The following is a 21104-nucleotide window of genomic DNA, read 5'->3' on the forward strand; positions in this document are numbered from 1 at the left end:
GGCGGCGTCTAGCGCTAGCCAGCCACCTAAAAAAGCGCGTCACACAACTTCAAGAAGAGTCTCGAAGATATACACATCTTTCGCATATCAAAATTCTTAGTTGCTAGCAATAACTATCTTCCAGGTGCCAACATACAGTGCACTGGAGAAAAGAAAGCGCTCCATCGCCGATATCAAACTCCCAGGAAATGCTCATCTGAAAATACATGACTGTCTACAATCACATGCTTGTTCGCGGATCGTCCTACTTCTTCTTGAACAAACCCTTTCCAAGCAGATTCTTCAGCTTGCTTTCCTTTTCTTCATTACTCATGTTAGCCTTGCGCTTGCCTTCCGCGACTGTCTGACCCTGGGAAGCCTGGGGTTGTGCCTTTTCCTCTCGTACTGGCTCTTCAACTTTGAGCGCCTGAGCCTTCGCTTGCCATTCCTGCGAAAGAGCATGTCGACTTGCCCTCACCTCAGCGCTAGCATTGTCGGCCCATTGGAAAGTGATAAGTTCGTTGTTGAAGAAACGAAGATCATGCACTAAACGCTTGTTGTCTTGTGGAATGAGGACGAGACGACCGGTTGGACTCGTGTTCTTGAGCTGAAAGGGTTCATTCTTCTTCTCCAAAAACCCACGAACGAAGTCGTACAGACCAACTGCAGTATCGTTCTTGTTAAAGCTCATTTGAATGAGCGCACCGTCTGGCATCCGTATGCGAAGTGCACCACCTTTTTCGGCTGCCGCGTCAATCTTGGCCTGTCGTTCCTTTTCTTGCTCCTCCAACTCTTTGTCGGACAGCAGCCTCGTGTTCCGTGTTTTGCCTAACAACGCGTTTTGATGTGCCTTTGCATGCTCGATGGTGGGAAGGTAATCACTTTCGTTAAAGGCATTTCGCGCTGCTTGTGGAGTTGACGATGTTGGCGCAGAAAAGATCTGGACGTTGCGAGATTGTTCGGATGGCTGTGACGAGGTTTGAGGGGCCGGTGCATGGGATTGAGTAGGTTCTGCAGGTGCAGACGACGCTGTTGATGTTGCTGCAGCCAACGCTGCAGCCGGCGAAATGTTCTCCACATTCTTGGTCGCATTGTTCTCTGTAGATATTTGGGGCTCTTGTACGGGCTGCGCAGCCGGTTTCGGATCGACTTCCATTAGCTCTGGATCAGGCTCGTCGTTACGGACGGTCTCGCCTGCTACGACTTGTGTCGCCTCCGGAGCTGCCTGGGCAGGATCAGGTATTGATGCTAATTGATCAGTTGTCGAGGCATGTGCACCTTCCGCACCAGCAGACGCAGGCTCAGTAGACTTGAAGTACTGCGTTATTTGTGCCATGGCTTCTTCCAGCGGGGTGCCGCTGTTCTTGTATGACAGCTTTAGCAAGGCCGACCCACTATCGAAACCCAGCTGGCTGAGAGTCTGTTGTAGCTCGACGAAGTTGGACTGCTCCTTGTGGCCTGGCATGACCGTTATGACAGGTTGCTCGTAGTGTAACCTGCCAGCACCAGATGCGCCGCTCATCTCAGGGATACCGCGCTGTGTGAAGTTGTAGTTGACCCCCTGACCACTCTCGAAGTGTCGCAGTATCTCCCATAACGAAGTGTTGCTTGCAAACTTGCTTGTAAGGCGTTTGTTCTGCTCGCTTGCGGGAAGCTGGAGCGCGACAGATATAACGGTGGGTGATCGCGATGCTTGGACAAGCTCCAATCGGGCTCCCTGGGGAAGGTTCGCTAGCCGTATTTGCTGGGATAGGGAAATAGGCTTGTTGTTGTACCTGGAGCCTGGTTAGTCGTGATCCAGTAGAGCAGCATCTTGTAACCAACTTGAGCGTAAACTGATCCTTGTTGACGCCAAACTTCTGGCATGCCTCGTCCCGGACTTCAGTCAAGTACTTGGTGGGTGATGTCGGGATCTTGAAAGTCCTCGCATACGAGTTGAAAACTACGACGTGCGACATTATGCGCGAATGAGTCTGTAGAGACCGAAGGCGAGAAGGAAAGCAGCGGGAGCGTTGGCTATCAAGATAGCGCGTGAGTACCAGCAGTTCCAGCTATGTGCTTTTCGGGTTGCTTCGCTTCGTTCAACCAGGAGAATGATGCTGGCGATGTGGAGGAGCTTTGCTTCGGCGAAACTCAGTAGGAGGTTGTTTGGGCCTGCCATAAGAGGCGATTAGGGAGCGTGTTCACACAGTGTCGCGGACGGTGAACGCCAATAGGGGCGCTTACCAATCCTTTGTATGTGCGAAGGTCTAGAGTGTAATCACCAGGTTTCGCGGCGAGAGACGCGATTTTGGGGCGATAGCGATGGTGTTGATTCGGGCGATGTCGAGGGCAATGGAACGTTTATAGACTCGGCGGACGGTCGTCGTCACAGGCTTCCGTGATATCGAGGGAGCAGGCACTCAGTCGACGGTTGACTATTCGCAGCTGCAGTGTCAGCCGGTAGCGTGGTTCTGGAAGCTTCGAGGAGGCTTTGCCGCGTATTCAGGTGTCGGTGCCTGCAGGTGTTGTACCTTGCCCTACACGTCGATCGTCGGTGACGGAATACCAACACCCCGCCCCCACTAAATCTAGAGAGCTTCTGTCCAAGTCGCGCCTCCTCCACAAACAACTACACCGACCCATACACGCCACAACAATCATGTCTAGAACCGTCGAGATCAAATCGCCTGCACAACTGAGCTCTCTGCTCTCCTCGTCGCGCGTCGTAGTAGTAAATTGTAGGCCGCGGCCCGGCATCTGCTGGACAAACTTCGGACGCTAATACCTGTTACTTGCAGTCTACAACGAAGAAAACACGTCGAGCAAAGCCATTGCGCCTGTATACGAACAACTAGCTGGCCAGCTTACACGGCCCGGACAGATCACCTTCACCAAAGTCAGCACAGTGCAGCAAGCACAAATTGCACAGAGCTATAATGTCACCAAGTATGTACATCGTTGAAACGACGTAATTTGAACAATATTTAACATCCCATAGCACCCCGACATTCATCATCTACAAGAACAACCAGCAGATAAAGAAATACGCCGGCTCAAATCCCCAGCAACTTTCCGAAGCGATCAAAACCCTCGCCGCAGAAGCAGAGAACGATGGAAAGGGAGGCAGTAGCGCTTCCGGTGCAGGCGGAATCACCAGCGGAAGTGGTGCGTGGATGGGCGCCAGCCTACCGCGCGGGTACACCGATGTAACCGACTCGGTTGACCCACGCGGCCTCGATCTCCTCAACGCGGACAGCGATTTCGGCACCGTCAAGACGCTTTTCGAGACATCACAACCTAGCTCGCTCGACAAGGGCAAGGGCGCATCGACTGGCTCAGAAGGTAAGAAGGACTGGGTAGAGAGTGATGTGGACAACCAGCTTATGCTGTACGTCCCCTTCATGGCCAACTTGAAGGTCCACACGATTCAGATCACATCGTGTGTGTCCGGAGACGAAGACGACGACGAGGCGCCAGTACGGCCGAAGACCATTCACGTCTGGACAAATCGGGCGAACAACCTAGGCTTTGAGGAGGCTGAGGACATCCCAGCGACTCAGACAATTGAGCTGAAGCCATCAGATTGGGATGAGGCGACACAAACGGCCAAGCTCGAACTTCGGTTCGTCAAGTTCCAGAACGTCTACTCACTGGTACTTTTCGTCGCAGATGGAGAAGGCGACAGTGAGAAGACGCGCATCGATCGTATTCGCTTTGTTGGCGAGACCGGCGAGAAGCGTGAAATCGGCAAATTGGAGAAGATTGGTCAGGACGACTAGACAACGTCATAACTGAAGTCAGTAGAGTAACATGGCTTCGTCTTAGAGTGGGAACCGGAGTTGGAAGACATGACGATCAATGCATTACATTCGATCCTAGAACTAATCTGGGGATGTCATGTCCGATGGTACTACCGCCTGATTGAGACACTAAAGTGACTTCATGCACTGTCTTGCATCGCAGGGTCTCAATAAGAATAACACAAGACGTCACGTAAGTAGTTGGAATGTCCACGCCTCTGCCCGAGGCCTCACTCACACACAAGGAAGTGTGAGGCCTGAGCAGTCTTGTCTCCAAGCAAAGCGCGTTTCAATATAAGCATTTCTCGGCCCTTACTCTGCCATTGATAAGGGCAATAGAGTAGGAATTTGACATCCATGCTAAGTAGGTATCATTGACGCATCACACCTCACGCGCACACACGCATGCATACGTGCACCGGGACAGGTTGGTTTGGCGTGAACCAATCGTCACATTTCATGATTTTGAGTGACACATGCTAGGTACGTTTAAGAACCACCATTGTCCATTGCCATACTCCGATGAATCGTGTCATACTTTTGTGGTATGCTGTGACGTTCCGAGATCGTATCGAGCCGCCCGTTGTGAAAAGAGACCGAACACCCAGGATAAAATCGGAAAGTAAGTCGGTCGCTCGTTCGCCGTGTTGCTTCATCCACCGCAAATCGTGAAACCGTTTAGTGACCAGCGCGCCTCGACTCGGCGATGACCTTGGTCATCTCGTCGACCTTTCTCTTTGAGCGACCGAAGGTACCGAGCTGTGATTTGTTAGTGACTGTTTGTATGTGGGGGGTGGTCAAGCGGGCTGGAGATCGGTCGTGTTGTTGTGATGGTGAGAGAGACGTACCCTCTTCTTCGCTAGACGGCGGGCACGCTTGTCCTTGGAGTTGCGAAGCAATTCGATGATGCGCTTCTCGTATGGGGCAAGACTGTAGACACGTCAAGTTAGCACGTTGTCCAATGGTTGTCGCGCAGTTCCTGCAAAGGCTGAGCTGCAACGTACCCAGCAACCTCCTTGGTGATCTCACGGACAAACGCAGTGCGCTTGGAGAGGAAACCCTTCCTCCTCGAGATCCTGGGAGCGGGGGTCCTGGGGGTGACCTCTGTAGACTGTGTTAGCCTCCATCCACGAAATTTCTTAATTGGAGCGATCGGTGCGTATCGAGAGCGGCGAGCGGGGTGACGTACTGTGGCCGGCGTTGAGGCCAACGATGAGGCCAGACTTCTGCTTGACTTCCTTCGGCATCGTGACGGTCGTGATGTTGTCGATTGTCGATGAGTTCAGAGTCGCAGATTTGAAAGGGTAATTTTGGCTCGGCTGTGCGGTGTTGCCAAGATGGCGCTAGCTGTAAGCAGGCACGTGCCTTCCTCGATGAATCTGAAGCCGCGAACACCATTAGCATGCGTTTCGAACTTTTTCAACACTGGAATGAATATATTGCGCATCATTCTTCTGGAATTGGCCCTTGATTTTTTTTTGTCATTTTGGTATGTGAGGGTACTTGCCAGGACAGAACTGCCTTGGTTGAGACCTTTGTAACGTTTGGACGAACATCATCGATGCAAATCGTTCATATTTGCAACCTATTTTGCCAAGCGAGAATCAAAGCAGGAACCAGAAGCCAAATCTCTATCCTTATCTGTCCAGCTGAAGCTAACTAAGACGTACCAATCGTTGGGTAACTCCAAGGTCAAGGTCAAGAAGCCCCATAGGTAACAAACGCCTTTCACACTCGATCTAGCGCCCCGAAAGGCATCTGCACACCCTCAGGGCTCTTCTCCACATCTTCAAGCCTCATACTCGAGCTTGACATCACCAGTGGTAACATACCAGACCTTTTCCTTAAGCTTTTTCTCTACAACAATAGTGCCGTACAGGGATAAGCACCCATCTGCATCGAATCCCCACCCAATTTCTCTATGCCTTACAGAATGAAGCTCAATGAATTCCGGATTCAGTAAGCCGCTCTCCGTCTTTAGCTCCACGAACGTCCTTTTGTCGAGCTTGCCCATTAAAGCATCCGTGAGAATCTCTAATAGTCTGATGTTGGCCATTCCCAGATCGAAGATGTTGTGCTGGACGATCGTGTTGGTGAAAGTAACTGACTCCGAGCGGATGCGCTCTCCTTTGACAATGTTATAAATCTGATGATGTTTGGGTGTCGTGCCAGCCTGGAGTGCGAACATGTGCGTGTAGCACGCGGTCTGGTAGGACTTCTGGAGGGCCTCACGCAGCTTTGGGGGGGATACATCGATTTTGGAGTTCACCGTGACCGAGATCTGGAAGAGCATATCTTCTTCTCGCAGAGCCAGCGACTTGGTTACCGGTATGAGTGGCTTCTTGACAGCTCTCTCTTCATAAGATTCGAGATCGATAACATCCGGTTTCCGCTTAATTGTCGCTCTCGGAGCTGGAGTGGCCCTTGGGGCTGCAATACTATTAGTTCGAACGTGTCCACAAACCTTGGTAGGTTCGTACTCAAACCCAACTTACTGCGTAAGTCTTTACTCATACTGCACATTGACAGTATCGCAGTAGCTATTGTTCGTGGGGGCTTGTTACAGGATCGATAGGTAGAGAGTTAGTTCTGTCAAGTCGTGCAATGTGCAGATGAGGTGGGAGAGAGACAGCAGAGGAATGGTAAGAAAAGTTGATAGTCATACGAAGGGACAAGAATACAGGTGGTAAGGAAACGGTAGTTCCTGATATACATTGTACATTTCAAGGTGAAGGCAGTCCCAAGGTAAAGGCGGTCTACAACTTCGCCTTGGTCTTAGCATCCTCCTCTTCTTGCGCCTTTACCTTGAGCATCCGTCTGAGGATCTTTCCGCTTACAGATTTGGGAATCTCATCAACCCACCTCACTCCGCCGCGTAGTCTCTTGTGATGCGCGACCTTTGCGCTCAGCCAGTCTATGATCTCCTTTGCATCTTCATCGGTCTTGCCAAGCCCATCCTTGGGTACGATGTACGCGCGCGGCAGCTCAGAGGCATCATCCTTCGAATACACTCCAATCACAGCCACGTCGTTAATCTTGGGGTGTGAGACCAAGATACCCTCCAATTCCGCAGGTGGTACCTGGAATCCCTTGTACTTGATGAGTTCCTTCACGCGGTCGGTAATGAAGAAATTTCCGTCCTTGTCTTGGTATCCAACGTCACCTGTCTTGAAGTACCCATCTGCTGTCTTTGCATGCGCAGTTCCCTCAGGATTGTTCAGATAGCCCTTGAAGACGTTCGGGCCCTTGATCCACAATTCGCCAACCTCCCCAACTGCCATCTCCTTCTCCTCTGGAGACATGTACTTTGCTGTCTGGTAGGGCAGAAGTTTGCCTACGGATCCGATGGTCTTGTTCCAATCTTCCCATGGTTGAGTATGCGTTGTTGGGCTAGTTTCTGACAAGCCGTATCCTTGCTTGACTGGAATCTTCAATCTGTCGTGAACCGCATCTACGAGCTCCCTAGTCAAGGGCGCTGCGCCAGAGTTCATCATCCTGATTGAGCTGAGGTCGTAATTCGATACCAAAGGATGTTTGCTGAGGAGTAGAACGATTGGCGGTACTACGTAAGCAAATGTAATCTTGAGCTCTTGAATGAACTTGCAGAAGTCCTCCAGGTCAAATTTTGGCATCACAACAAGTTGGAGCCCAGAGTACAAGCTCTGGTGGATCAGGCAAGTCAGGCCTACACAGAGTTAGTTGGGGATAATCTAGATAGGATATAGACAAAACCTTACCGTAGATGTGGAAGAACGGCAAGAAAGCCAGAAGTTTATCACCTTCACCAGTCGGTCCACCGGTTGGCTGTAGTTTACCAGCCTCCGCAGCTTTGATCATCATTGTGTTGGAGACGATGTTGCGATGGGTCAGCATTACACCCTTAGGATGACCTGTAGTTCCACTAGAGTACACCAGAAACGCCAGATCTTCTGACGGGTTGGTGGCCTTTGTTCTTCGCCATCTCGATGTTCCAGCTGTGTTAACGATGCTAGTGAAATGCTTCACTTTGTAAGACGGATCTTTCTGATCACCCATTACGATCACGCGATCAAGAGGGATGCCAACTTGCTTCGCAGCCTCTTGCGCATTCTTGATGTAAGGAAGCTGGGTCACCAAAGCCTTCGCTCCGGAATCCTTGAGTTGGAATGCAAGTTCCTCAACAGTGTAGTTTGGGTTCGCCGGAGAGAGAATACCTCCTGCCCAGTGACAACCCCATGTTATTGCAGGTGTGTCGATACAGTTGGGTGTGTACAAAGCGAGAACATCGCCTTTTTGCCACTCCCAGAGTGACTTCAACCCTTTGCCAAAGGTGATCGCAGTATCTCGAACTTGAGCATAGGTGTAAGAACGCTTGGTGTACGGGTCGAAGTAGATTACTATTACCGTTAGTGATTACTCATCTGGCCGTAACGTGTGAACATGCCTTTGTCATCGGCATATGGCTTGTCCTTCCTTTCGAAGAGAAACGCCCACTACGATTAGAGACGAACGTCAGCGCGAAATCAATCTATAAGCTTATCTCCGGGTACAAAACTTACGAGATCCACATCTGGAATTGGCAAGTCAGGGTACAGGCTCTTTGAAGGCATTTTAGCGGTTGATGATCGACGTGGTGATGGTAATTAATATCCAGCCAAGAGATCTTATGAAGAGAGCGGAGTGGAAGGAGAAGGATGCCAGAACAAGAAGACGGACATAACCAGGCGCATTCTAACTGGCATTGGATTACCGAGGGCAGACGCCGCGCATTGAGGCGGCTGGTGACGATAGGCGACCGGGGTAACTCCCCACAACTTGGGGAACTGCGGCCGAGGTTCTTTCCTTTTGCGGCGTTAGCGGCGCGATAGCTGCAGGCGGCTTCCGAGGTCATTGGCATTGCGACACTGGCGATTCCTAACCATCTGGCCATATAGACCTTTTGACGTTCTCCATTCACGTCTCGGTTCCGCGACATTAGCCTGCTGAAGATGACGAGCTGGGAAGAAGCTACTGCAGTGGAGAAACTCTCCTCTAACACGTACTCGTGCAACCTACAAGATGATTGGTGCATAGGAAGCGGTATGTCAGATCTGACCCCAGCATAGATAACATCATCCACGTAAACTAACGGCACCAGTTCCTAACGGTGGTTACGTTACCGGATGGTAGGCATCAGTGTGCTTGGTAACAGGGATGACACTAATCAGACTTGTACTCACAGCATACTGGAAGTAGTCAAAACACATTTCATTACAACTTTGGCAAAACAAAACCAACCACACACAATAACCCTCCATGTTGAGTTTCTGCGACGGACGCAAGCCGGACCTGCCACATACAAAGTCGAAGATGTGAAGCTCGGCCGACAAACGTCTGTCGTGCATGTAACCATGGAGCAAGACGGACGGACCGAAGTCGTCGCGTACGTCACAAACTCTAACATGGATACCGAAGCGGGCTTTACGCACGACACCGGATATCGGCCCTCACCACCCATTCCATCGGTAGACTTTTCGAAGCTAGAGAATGGCGAAGACCCGAACTGGAGGTATCAAGCCGAAATGCCACACGCCGAGTTCAGAAAGGCTACGAAGAGAGTTCAGTTCTACTTCCCTCGAGAAGACAAAAGCCCAGCGTATCTTGCCGATGAGGTAGTTTGCTTCTCCGATGGGAAAACCTTTACAAATTCATCTGTTGCGTTTGTTGCAGACATGTTCCCGTTGATGGTCGAGTCGTTCAAAGAAAAGGGCGAGGGGCCCTTCTGGTACCCGACGCTACTGCTGAACCTGGATGTTAAGAAGTCGCTGCCACCAGAAGGAGTCAAGTGGCTGCAAGTCAGGGTTGAGATGAAGAAGATGCAGAAAGGCAGGATGGACCTAGAAGTGTTTGTGCATGATCCTGCGGGCGATCTGGTGGCCTTGAGCCATCACGTGGGATTCGTGGTAGATGCGAGTAGGAACACAGCAGCAAGGAAGACGGGAAACCCTAAGATATAGAACCGGTGATTTCACGGGTATAGATACTGGCGTTCTGGTAATTTTTCTGCTTATTCAAACAATCCTCATCTACAAACCTTATCTTGCCAAACGCATTTGCTGCATTGTCTTTGGTCATCGTGTTGTTGTATGACGTTGTGTGATTGTCAATATGATCGCACGCGAGCTCCCGTGTATAGCTTCCGTAGAACGGCTTTTCGCGGAGCACTATCATGCATCGATTAGCACTGAAATGCAAACGAGATTGGAGCAGCATCGGATAGGTCTGGCATGTTTGATGGTGTGATATTTCGATTACTGTACGATGCCTCCAAGCGCCCGACTGGCAGCAACAAGGACTTTAAAATTTACAGGATGCAATTGTGCATCACTCATTTGCCAAACGCCAATGATGATATGCATCAGATGCCCGCTACCCCTTGGCTATAAATTGCCATGCTTTTGTGTGTTCGCTCAATCGATTCGGAGGCGCTCATTTGCCCTTGGGGTTGTTGTATTGCATCTCGTTGAATTTTCCCGGCCAGACAGGCTATCAAGTATCAGCACAAATGCGATTCTTCAAATCAGTCGTCCACGTACCTCGCTCTGTTGGTCGCTAATGTTCTTCTTGAAGTGCTCTGAGTCAGGACCCTTGCTTGGTCCATCGTGCTTTCCCTCGTTCGCTGTCGCAGAGCCTACAGATGAACGTTAGCAAACTCCGTTCTACGTACTTCCAGATTTTTAAGTCTGGGGAGCTCATTGTATCCGTACCGCGCTGGCTGCCCCCAGCAGGTGTGTGTGTAGGGTGGCCTCCACCAGATGAGAAACGGTCCTCAATGTTCTGGACACCCTGTGTTTTATACGGGTTGGGGAACCAGTATTGGCGCATGAAGAGGTAGTAGCCGAAGCCGACGGCACCGCCAGCCATGAATATCTTGGGAACAGAGAGAGGTGACATGATTGCGCTGTGTGTGTCTCGGACGATTGAGGTTGTGGAAAGATAAGGTGGAGGGAGAGAGGTAGAGTGAAAGTGTGGAAGTGGTTTGTGTCGTGCGAGGTGGAGTGACGCAACAAATCGGGACTGTCAATGGAACCTGGCTTGTGGAGAAGAAGCAAGTAGTGCAATGAGTCTAGAGATCTGGGCGTTGTTTTCCCTTTGTAAGTCGGGTACCCAATGACACGCTGCGGAGAACTAACAGAGGAGCGTCACTTTGTCGTCTCGATGATCGCGTCATGGCCTCGTGCTTTAGGCAAAGCTCCCGCGGTCGTCGCACAAACCAAATACCCACCCAGCCAGGCACGATCGAGCTAGCTCGCTTGAGGCTGAAGCTCAGGCTGACGTAACGAAACGGCCGGTGTGGCTTGTGAAATTGCCTGCTAGTCTGTTTGGGCGCCAGCAACTCGGGGAAGTGGACACGATACCACCGCGATATCTGTTACCCCCTTGCGCCAACACGACCCAGGCTACTTGGGAAGCGAGGGATCGATTGGGGGCGTGGCTTATACCGAGGAGCTTCATGATCATACGGCAAAGAACAGGCTGGGACACAGCAACCGTCACGGAATCCGCCGCGCATTCGAGAAATGGACGGTGACCCTGCCGTCGAGCCAGAAATCGATGGCTTCAGTCGCGTACTTCCCCTACCCTATCGCGTCGCGCTTATCATAGTCCTTGGTACGCAAATCTTCTCTCCACCAGTAATTGCTTTCTCCGGCTGACTAAAGAGTGCGTAGGCATATGGGCATGGGGCCTTAACCTCCAGTATCTCACCCTCATAAAGATAGACGTCCCAAGTCTAATCCGCTACCCGGGCCGTACCTCACCCCGCCACATACCACACCACCTCTCCTGCTACCGCATCGCCACTCTTCTCTCCATCCCGCTCGCGCTCTCGCTGCTCCTATTCTGGACCCTTACACACGGCAGCCCCAAAGACATTGCGGGATGGGAAATCCTGCCAAACCTATACCTTCTAGTACTGGTAGTCGGTTTTGTAGTGCCGCTGCCATTTGTTAGTCGCAATGGGCGGTCTCGCACACTGGCGACCCTGAAGCGCATCTCCATTGGCGGCATCGCAGAAGCGCATGACGGCAAATTTGGGGACATATTGCTCGCTGATGCGTTGACGAGTTATGCCAAAGTGCTAGGAGATCTTTTCGTCTCGCTATGCATGTTCTTCTCGTCCTCGCACAGTTCAACGGGGCCTCCGAACAGGAGCTGCGGCGGGGCTTTCTGGGTTCCCTTCATCATCGCTATACCCTCGATGATCCGTCTCCGGCAATGTATTACCGAGTACTATCGTGTTCAGAAGGCGAACAAGCAAACTGGGCAGATTAGTCCAGCGACGGGATGGGGTGGCCAGCACCTGGCCAACGCACTGAAGTACTCGACCGCGTTTCCCGTCGTCATACTGAGCGCTCTGCAACGCTCGCCCGATCCTTCACGCTTTGGCGTTTCGGAAGCGACCCTGTTCCGTATGTGGCTTGTTGCGGTGGTGGTAAACTCGGGCTACTCGTTCTACTGGGATGTAGCCAAGGATTGGGACCTCACCCTCTTCTCCAATGCCCGTACTCGGGATAGTCCCGAATACCCATGGGGTTTAAGACGGCATCGCTGGTTCCATGCCAAAGAGTTTTACTATGCAGCCATTGTGGTGGATGCAATGCTGAGGTGTACATGGAGTTTGAAACTTAGCGTGCATTTGGACCATTTCAACGACTTAGAAGGGGGCATCTTTACGATGGAGGTTCTGGAGGTGTTGCGAAGATGGATATGGATCTTCTTCCGCGTGGAGACAGAATGGGTGAGGCATTATAGGGGCCCGGCGCCTGACGATATCCTACTAGGTGATGTTGGGGTTGGAAACAAATACGATGATAGCGATTAGGCTTCTCGTTGATCCAAATTCTAGACCGATCGCATGCAACGAACGCATGTTTCAGTCTCGCTTTACCAATGCATTCAACTCAGATGGCCTGTGGGAATGCTCGCGATGCAGTTTGTAAGGATATCATGAGCGCTTCGTAAGCCGGAAGGCTCGACAAGAGTCTTACTGGTCGGTGACATGGGAGTTTTCCAGTCCTTTTCACTTCCCTCTCATTAACCCAACACATATCGATATAGGCACCAGCAACTGCGATATGCGAAGCCTGGTCGTGTAACCCAGGAAGTGCATACGTGCATCGTAATAGGATGGAATATTGCCAGACTATGCTGCTGCGCTTCTTGTCAGTAAGTCCGGACTGTCAGACGCTAAGCCAGGTCTAAATATTCAGCATCTGCTCACTACGTGATTGGCTGAAGGTCATCTTTCTTGCTTACTCCGCACTAGTTGACGCAGCACGAAATGCATTCCTTCTTAGGACTAGCACGAATGGCACGCTTCGATTATCTATATTCTGGAATCCTACTCAACAAGCAACTACTTTCGTCTTCTTGAAACATTCGATTTTCTGAACAAGAAAAGATTTCGGCGTCGCTAGGTTCATATCATTGGATGATACGTAGTCCTTAAGCCTGGCAGAGTAACTTGCGCTGTTAACTATCCAATGGTGTTTCGCGGCAAACCATCTAAAGCTTGCGAAAGATGTAGAGAGCGAAGACTACGGGTATGTTCGGGTTCGCAATATAGATGCGACGTTAACTTTCGTAGTGCGACCAGCAACGGCCAAATTGCAGCTCTTGTGCTAGAGTAGGAACAGCATGTACCGGCTATCGCGACACAACCAACCTCCGGATTAGCGACCAAACCGACTCTGTACGGACAAAAGCCCTGGCAAATGTAAAGTCTTCTAAGAAGCAACCAAGTGCTGGCGAACCAAAAACAAAGCTCAAGCTCAAAACTCGTCATCTTCCCCAGGATCTTCTCATCATGGGTCGAGATATGTTCTTCACCTACTATGTCTCTGATTTCAGTCGAACGTGGGACTTTTTGTACAAATACCTAGACTATGCTCATGCGCCCAACCATCTCATCCTTAGCATTGAAGCAGTCAGTCTTGCCTTCCTGTCTCATCAAGTTTCATCCCATACAGCGAAAGATCTTGGACGCAGAAAATACTGTGAGGCATTACGGAAGATCAACATCGCGCTGCAAGACCCTGTAGCAGCAAGAGCTACCTCGACGTTTGAAGGAGTGCTGTTACTAGACCTCTTCGAGAAGATTATGAAGTCGGCTTCGGAAATCAACACATCGCGACATGCCCATATCGAAGGCGCACTCGCATTAGTGAAATTGCGGGGCGTAGAGTCGTTCAAGGAAGGCACGGAAATGCGAGCGTTGATGGGACTCTCTTTGAATTCGACTGTATGCTCACTCAGCACCGGCCAACCAGTCGACGATGCCATACGACAAATACGAGTACATGCAGCACAGTTTGTGAATACCGATCACCCGAAGTGGAAGCTCAGCGGGCTGATGCTCGAAGTCACCGATCTAGCTGCGGAAATGCGAAAAGGATGTATGACGACGGAAGAAAGAATAGCCAAAAGCGCCTATTTCGATCGAGAGCTCGAGCTCATTGCGCTTGAGGCAAGCCCAGTTTGGACTTATGAGCGCAAAAACTTGAGTGGAGCTGATGGAGCAAGACTCGTACCGGATGGGTTTCCACTTGTTTACGACGTCTATCCGGATCGCATGGTCACACAGATGTGGAATGTCCTTCGCATAGCACGCATGCTTCTATGTGAGGAAATTATCGCGTCCTGCGCTGTAAGCTCCGACCCCGAAACGTACGCCCAGTCTGAACGCTCAAGAACTGCCCTCTTGAACCTAGTCCAGGAAGTTGTTGCATCAGTCCCACAAATGACAGACTGCGAATCGGTTGCAAAACATAAGCTGCCTATTGAAAGCACAGGAAAGCAACACGCACATAGCATGCCCCACATCCTGGATGTCTACATACTAATCTTCAGCCTATACGTCGTTGCATGGTCGAAAAGCTGTCCACAAGCTGCAGTTGAATGGAGTATCAAACAGCTACAGCACATCGCTGATCACTTCGTCATCAAAGAGGCTGCCGTCATTCTGGAAATATTGAATAAGCAGAAGATGGAAGAACTGGTCAACCCATGGTACGTATGCATTCTTTTTATTCATTGACATTGCATCCCACGGGATTCAAAGTCAGCCGCAGCAAAGAGGATCTTGGACTGGCTATCTGAGACAGCACATTCATGAACACCCATCATGAAAGAGCTGCACTAAACACACAGAAGGGGTGTGTTCCAAATTCATGAGACGGCCCTACTATCGAAAAGAACGCCTGTAATAGCAGGGCCTCCGGATCAAGTCTAGAAAGGATAGGATACACCGAAAGGCGCCTCCACTCTCGCAATCTCTAGGCTCTAGATTCTGAATGTACCCAGCAACCCTTTGTCAACGAGCAATCAGTATGCAGGTACTAACAGTCAGTTTAGGTATAGGGTTTCTGGTCACATATCCAACGCCTCTGGACATCTATGGATGCAGTCTGCCCCTGGTCACGATACATACACAAATTGCAACCACGACACACTTCCTGAAGAAACAGAGTCAGTCTCCCAATCTCATTTGTCTCATCTTGTAGATCTGACCTACGCCATAGCCACCTCTTCAGCTCCGGTTCACATCCCAGGACCACTATAACTTATCCCCTGATCGCTGGGTTACCTCCAGAATGGCATATCGGATCGTAACACATGACAACAAGACTGACATGTATGCACCGCCAGGCACGACTTCCCAGCTCTTGGTTCAAGCGATATGCACGACCATCGATATGAGATCCGTGAGACTATGTTCATGTAAGCTATCGATCATACAATCGAGTCACAAGCATCTAACGTGCTACCCCAAAGGCCGGTCCATCTTCTAGGTCCCCAAGACCCCCGGCTGTGCTACCAAGCTGCCGGTTTCGCAACAGGACCTTGGAGTAGTCTACTCGAAGCACCTTGCAACTCGTAGCTCAACTAAATATCATTATAATCAGCTAAATGCTAGATAGAAGAAGATATGATGGACAGCACTGTTACATTAAATTGACGTGACACAAGAATGCTCATACAAACTAGTCTTCTCATTCTGTTCTATTGCGAACTGATTATAGCTAACGAGGTAAGGTAATGCAGCCCAAAAAAGTGCTCCCATACCAACCCATGGAGCACCATAATTTTGCCACTATCCTACCTCTTGAGGCTCTTCTCCGTGAAGAGATTTAAATAGTACAAATGGTAATTTTGAAGTAGAAAAAAAGACTAACACCAGATACAATGCCAAGGACGTGACCGACAAAGCCATCGCCACCCGTTCTCTTGTGCGAAAAAAATGATACACATGCGCTCCACTCGAGGTGCAAGCGGGGAGCACTAGGTGGACGTGAAGAATAGCAGTACTGTAAAAACGCCATGCAATGCAGAATTCATTTCCGCCCTGGATCCAAATCGGTGGTAAGAGTTCACCTTTTTTCCCCGCCAGTGTAGGTGTTGAAACAAAAAGAAGCAACAGGGCAGCATTGTAAAAGTGTGATGTTGAAAAAGGCAGCGCAAAGGAGTGTGCGCTAAAAGCCGAAGCAGAGTTGAAGCCATGTAAAGGTCCCTAGTTGAGGAAGCCCTTGCAGCCGATTGAACCGCAAAGACAAGGAATACGATCAGTAGCGTCCATCTCACGCTCGAACTTGTAGTCGTAGGTGAGCTCTTCATCTGGGATCGTTGTTAGCAAATGTTTAATAACCTCCATTATTCAAGAGGAGAGGATGAACCTACCAGAGTTTATATCCCGCAACGCGTAAATGACGATACGCTTCGTGTTATCCACGCGAATAATTTTAGCTGTGCAATTCGGCGTGCAAGAATGATTGATGAATCTTGCAATGCCACCCATCTTGGTTGCATCAATAACGGTGTCTTCGTCAATACGGAACAGATAACTTGATCCGACACCTTGCATGTCGTACTTGGCTTCCCTGAGATCGGCAACCCGCTGGCGAACCTTTTCACCCACGTACTCAATAATCATGTCATTGACAGCGATAGGTTCTTGGGCGTAGAGGCCCCAGTTATGGATGGCAGATCGGTCGAATTTGACGAGCTTCTTGCGCTTCTTGAGCTGATTGAAGCGGAGGGCATCGCCTTCCGCACCAGACAAGTTCTTGGAGATGTTGATATCGTTGACCATGCGGCGGTTGTTGGCGCGGTTGGCACGCGAATTGGCGGTCGATGTCTTATTGGCGCTGGTCTGGAATTTGAAGCCTTCGACAGAGACGACGCTTCGCTCTTCTTGCTTAGCACGGCGCTGGCGCTCCTCGCGCTCCTTCTGGACACGGATACGATGAGGTAGGTACTTGGACTTTTCAGACTCGCGAATCTTCTTGACGCCTTCCGTACGGGCCGAGCCAGTTGAGTTAGGAACGTAGTATCCCTCTATCTTCGTTTCGGTACGCGAGACACCCTCCTCACCGTTGCGGTTTAGGTGCTTGATGGATTTTTGCTTCCATGCCCAAGACTGTGCATCTCCGATCTTTTCGGCGCTGATGGACTCCATGGCAGCCCTCAGGTGACGTAGATCCTCCTCGTCCTTGAGCAAGTGTTGCCAACCATCAATGTCCATTACAACACTGAGGTCATCTTCAACAGTCTTACGAGGCACTCCAGAAGATACCCCCCAGAGTACAGAAGACGCTCGCCCGTCGTCTTCCGGTGTGGACTCCTCGACTACAGCTTCTTCAACCGCCTCTTCGACCTTCTTCTCTTCAGGGACCTCCTCTTCAGCTGGCGCCTCGATTTCTGCGACTTCAACCTTCGCAGCCTTGGCCTCTTGTTCAAGTTGCTTTTTGGTCTTCTTCTTAGGCTTGGTCGCGGCCTTCTTCTTGAGTGACGTGAGCGTCTCTGGCAGCTCAGTAGTCTCAATGGGCTTGAGTGCTTCATCATCTTGGGTGATGATGACTTCAGGCTCAAGTTTGTCAATCGGGCTTGCTTCCACGCCAAAGATTGCATCCGCCTCTTGCTCAATCTTCCGTAACCTTCTGAAGCCTTTGAGTGCCTTTTCTGCCTTCTTCCAAATAGGCGAAGAGCGGGGAAGGATCGCAAGCACTTGTTCCAGCTCTTTCTCCGCCATGTTTTCAGGATCTTTGTGGATACAATGGGCAAGCAAACTCCTGGCGTGTGAATCATCCATCTCTTCGTCACTGTCTTCACCCCATCCTGTCTCGAGACGGCGCCGTTTGGCACGATGGGCTCTCGATGACTCTTCAACCTCCTCTTCAATGTCAGTGGAAGGAGCGCGGCTGATCGGGCGGCTCTCTTGCTCTTCGGTACCCCGAGTTAGCTGGCTACGGCTCTCATCGTCCGACTCTTCGGGCTCAAACATCTCAATCATCTGGCGATGAAGACCACGAGCCACACGAGGCTTGGGCGCAGAAGCTTTCCTCCGTTCGTCTGCGAATGCATTGACAACCTTCGGAGGCCTCTTTCCACGTCTAGTGCTAGGATCAAACGCACCCAATCCCCTACGTGCATTGCGACCACCAAGACCACCACTGCGGCCCTTGGGAGTACCTGCTCCAAAAGTGTCGAACCCTGGGGCGAGAAGAGCCGGTGGCCGCGCAATCTCTTCCTTCTGGGACGGAGCTGGGACATTAAATTTGCGACGCTTCTCCACATGGAGCTCCGGATCCAGCAATTCAAGTATAGTGGGCGCCGCTAATTTCGTCTTGATATCTCCAAGGAGCTTCTCTTGGAGCTCCTGCTTCAGCACATCCAAAGCGGCTCGTACAGGATCCAGCGAGTCTGCCCTCTGCTTCTTTTCCCACTCGAGGTCCTCCGCTTCTTCCTGTTCTATTCGCTCTTCGATGGCCTTGCGCTTCTTGTCTGCCACTACGCGCTCCGGGCTTGGACTACGCTCGTAGTTGGGATCTCCATACTGATTGCACTCCATATTCATAACATATGTGAATAGCGCTTGCATGTGGCATTCTTTATAGCACCGAACAGCCTCGTCTTCACCACGCTTTGATTCTTCGAAGGTTACATAGTAACCCGTTTGATCGCATCGCACCGCAGCCCACCGAAAGTTCTTCAATCGCTTCTTAAGATGATCGACGGTCGTGCTAAGGACAGGTACGTATGCGTGTGCGATGAAGATGTAAGGTTTCCGTTTCAGTGTGGGCTTGACTGGTTCGCGTTCGATAAGGTAGGAAAGCGCGGCCTTCCTTGATAAAGGCTCTCGAGGTATTGGTATTGGTGGGCGCGCGCCCTTTCCAGATGGACCTTTGGGAACATTGGCTGGGAGGTCGAAGGTTCCTGGTGCAGTCGGTGTCGCTACACTAACAGCCTTCGCAGCATACTTGGCGCGCTGCTTCTCCTCCTCTTGACGGGTTTGCTGCACCGCCATATCCACAAGTTTCTGGCATCTCCGGCCCTCGCGATCAGATTTTACCCTGATCGTGTGTTGCGCAATGCGCTGGTTCGTGCCTTCTCGTTCGGCCCGCTTTGCTGAGGTGGTCGCTTTCATGCCCGGTACACCGCGCGCAGGCGGGGTATCGCGAAACTTGACTAGACATATTCCAAGTGGGCTGCCGTTATCAGGATGTACTTGGTTGCGAAGAGTCTCCACTTCACCATATGTGGAGAAGAATCCACGCAGTTGCGCGTCGGGCGTCAAAGGATCGAATCCCGTTACAACCACTTGGGTCGCGGGCCCTGGACCGCATGATATGCGTTGGTCAAAGGAGTATGGCTTAGCGACATACGGCGCTATCCTGAGTTTTGATTTCGGGGCTCCTACGAAAGAAGTCTTGATGACATAGTGGCCAGTGGTGTAACCAGCAATAGCTAGGCGCGGGTCGGGAGGAGGAGATGGGTCGCCCTGTAACACAAGTTAAGTTAGCCTTAGCGTCACAGGGCGACCACATCTATGTATGTATAACCATCACGTACCTTGTCCAGTATTGTGGTGTATTTCGCCGTCCCTTTTGCTCTCGCCCGTTTATCGAGTTTGGGATCAAGCTGCGCATCGTAGGTGGAGCGTTGGCCCAGCACGCCGTCGGCTGGGAAGACGGATATGCGCGTCTCGGGCGGCGTATTTATTGGTGTGATGGTATCGGCGACATTGTTGGGCGCACTCGATGGCGCCGCGTGTGTAGAGGATGAGGTCGTGTGCATCGTCTCATGTGAGAGCTTGGAAGAGCGCGGACTAGGTAGCTTGCCAGGCGGAGACGAGTCTGAGCTGGTCAAGGGTGTGAGGGCGTGTAGAGAAATATTTTGACCAGAACGCGACATGGTGGGAGGCGCGGAGAAAGTGGACGAGGCGGGAGTAGGAGCAGAAGAGTCCGAGTCAACGTCGTCTAGCAGGTCGCTAGGGCGGCGCGCATCGTTGTTGGGTGAATCCGAGTTGTTCCTGAGCCCAATCCTGCGCGTTTCACCACCTGCCCGTGTCGCTGGACCAGCCGAAGCTGAGTGCAAGGTGGCAGATGAATCGGAGCGACGTGAAGCTTCTCGCCGTAGAGACCTCTCTTCTCTGTCGCCGCGTCTTCTGCCTGACATGGACTTGATATCACAGCCCAGTCTCTGGTGGCTGCGCTGCAAAAGCGCACCTCAAGATCGATTGAGCTTATTACTGGCACATATATCCTCCTTCCATCACTGTGTGTGTGTGTGGATGTGTCCGTAGTAGCAGGCGGGTTGGTAGTGGCGCTGCGCGTTGCTGTACTCGATGCAGCTGCAAGCCAGGAACAGGATATATGGACAACGCGCACCCACGCGGTGAGGACGTGTCGGAAAGCCCGGGGAAAGGCGGCAAAGGGAAGGAAAGAGAAAAGGAGGACAAGACGAGATGGGCGATGTCGTAGAAAGCGCCCTGCTCGCACAGATGGGGGTGGTGTTGAGTGAGGGCTGTCGTTCAGGAATCTGAGGTTCCAAGGTGAGGCACTGCGGATCCTGGCCTAGCGTCTTTTCGCGGGAAAAGGAGAGTGCTTCTCTCTCACTCATCCGCCAACCATCCTTCTGACACTCAACAATCTTCTTGCAATGAGCCCACTAAGATTGCCCAATGTGGTCGCATAATCTCCTGCAACACCTCCTGCATACAAATGCCGCTCTGAGGTTGACTCTCGCACGCGCGCATCCAGCTTGGTCCATACCGCATCCCGCATAGTCTTCCAGCCCCAGCGTCATCGCGATCGCCTTGCCTGCCACGCATCCACGCTAGCCTACTGTAGTGGTACAAAGACCGGCATGGTGCAGACATGAGTAGACAGCAGCATACGATGGAGCATTCATGGAGAAATAGCGCAAGGAAAGCAGCCATCACCTCCTTGCATGAACGCTGGTGCATTGTAGAAAGAGTGTGCGTGATGCCCAAGCCCATAGCCCTGTGATTCGCTTTTTGAGCATAAATTCTTTCTGCGACAACTA

At 51.2% G+C, this 21104-nt stretch overlaps 8 protein-coding genes across 8 annotated transcripts; 4 read left to right on the forward strand and 4 right to left on the reverse strand.

The window, feature by feature from the left end:
* Positions 1 to 244: 244 nt before the first annotated feature.
* GT037_007961 (uncharacterized protein) lies at positions 245 to 1937 on the reverse strand (the record flags this gene model as incomplete). Its single annotated transcript, XM_038933008.1, has 2 exons — positions 245 to 1754; positions 1804 to 1937. 2 exons carry the CDS (start codon positions 1935 to 1937, stop codon positions 245 to 247), a joined length of 1644 nt encoding a protein of 547 aa, XP_038784509.1.
* A 683-nt stretch (positions 1938 to 2620) lies between these two features.
* On the forward strand, positions 2621 to 3740 carry GT037_007962 (duf-domain-containing protein; the record flags this gene model as incomplete). Its single annotated transcript, XM_038933009.1, has 3 exons — positions 2621 to 2699; positions 2760 to 2907; positions 2960 to 3740. The coding sequence occupies 3 exons, from the start codon at positions 2621 to 2623 to the stop codon at positions 3738 to 3740; spliced, it is 1008 nt and encodes a 335-aa protein (XP_038784510.1).
* Positions 3741 to 4439: 699 nt separating this feature from the next.
* On the reverse strand, positions 4440 to 8350 carry GT037_007963 (4-coumarate-ligase-like protein; the record flags this gene model as incomplete). Its single annotated transcript, XM_038933010.1, has 10 exons — positions 4440 to 4520; positions 4610 to 4691; positions 4766 to 4865; positions 4951 to 5080; positions 5692 to 6191; positions 6257 to 6317; positions 6599 to 7446; positions 7499 to 8089; positions 8158 to 8233; positions 8300 to 8350. The coding sequence occupies 10 exons, from the start codon at positions 8348 to 8350 to the stop codon at positions 4440 to 4442; spliced, it is 2520 nt and encodes an 839-aa protein (XP_038784511.1).
* A 378-nt stretch (positions 8351 to 8728) lies between these two features.
* GT037_007964 (uncharacterized protein) lies at positions 8729 to 9736 on the forward strand (the record flags this gene model as incomplete). The annotated part of the gene is made up of 3 exons (XM_038933011.1): positions 8729 to 8819; positions 8878 to 8905; positions 8962 to 9736. The coding sequence occupies 3 exons, from the start codon at positions 8729 to 8731 to the stop codon at positions 9734 to 9736; spliced, it is 894 nt and encodes a 297-aa protein (XP_038784512.1).
* Positions 9737 to 10208: 472 nt separating this feature from the next.
* Positions 10209 to 10673, reverse strand: GT037_007965 (uncharacterized protein; the record flags this gene model as incomplete). The annotated part of the gene is made up of 3 exons (XM_038933012.1): positions 10209 to 10265; positions 10316 to 10410; positions 10487 to 10673. 3 exons carry the CDS (start codon positions 10671 to 10673, stop codon positions 10209 to 10211), a joined length of 339 nt encoding a protein of 112 aa, XP_038784513.1.
* A 626-nt stretch (positions 10674 to 11299) lies between these two features.
* GT037_007966 (protein-er retention protein) lies at positions 11300 to 12603 on the forward strand (the record flags this gene model as incomplete). Its single annotated transcript, XM_038933013.1, has 2 exons — positions 11300 to 11390; positions 11450 to 12603. 2 exons carry the CDS (start codon positions 11300 to 11302, stop codon positions 12601 to 12603), a joined length of 1245 nt encoding a protein of 414 aa, XP_038784514.1.
* Positions 12604 to 13264: 661 nt separating this feature from the next.
* GT037_007967 (uncharacterized protein) lies at positions 13265 to 15660 on the forward strand (the record flags this gene model as incomplete). The annotated part of the gene is made up of 5 exons (XM_038933014.1): positions 13265 to 13324; positions 13369 to 14789; positions 15135 to 15248; positions 15429 to 15500; positions 15555 to 15660. The coding sequence occupies 5 exons, from the start codon at positions 13265 to 13267 to the stop codon at positions 15658 to 15660; spliced, it is 1773 nt and encodes a 590-aa protein (XP_038784515.1).
* A 630-nt stretch (positions 15661 to 16290) lies between these two features.
* GT037_007968 (histone H3-k4 methyltransferase set1) lies at positions 16291 to 20234 on the reverse strand (the record flags this gene model as incomplete). The annotated part of the gene is made up of 3 exons (XM_038933015.1): positions 16291 to 16394; positions 16458 to 19557; positions 19629 to 20234. The coding sequence occupies 3 exons, from the start codon at positions 20232 to 20234 to the stop codon at positions 16291 to 16293; spliced, it is 3810 nt and encodes a 1269-aa protein (XP_038784516.1).
* Between the last annotated feature and the right edge of the window lie 870 nt (positions 20235 to 21104).

Source organism: Alternaria burnsii, assembly GCF_013036055.1.
Source record: "Alternaria burnsii strain CBS107.38 chromosome Unknown 693, whole genome shotgun sequence".
NCBI lineage: Eukaryota > Fungi > Ascomycota > Dothideomycetes > Pleosporales > Pleosporaceae > Alternaria > Alternaria burnsii.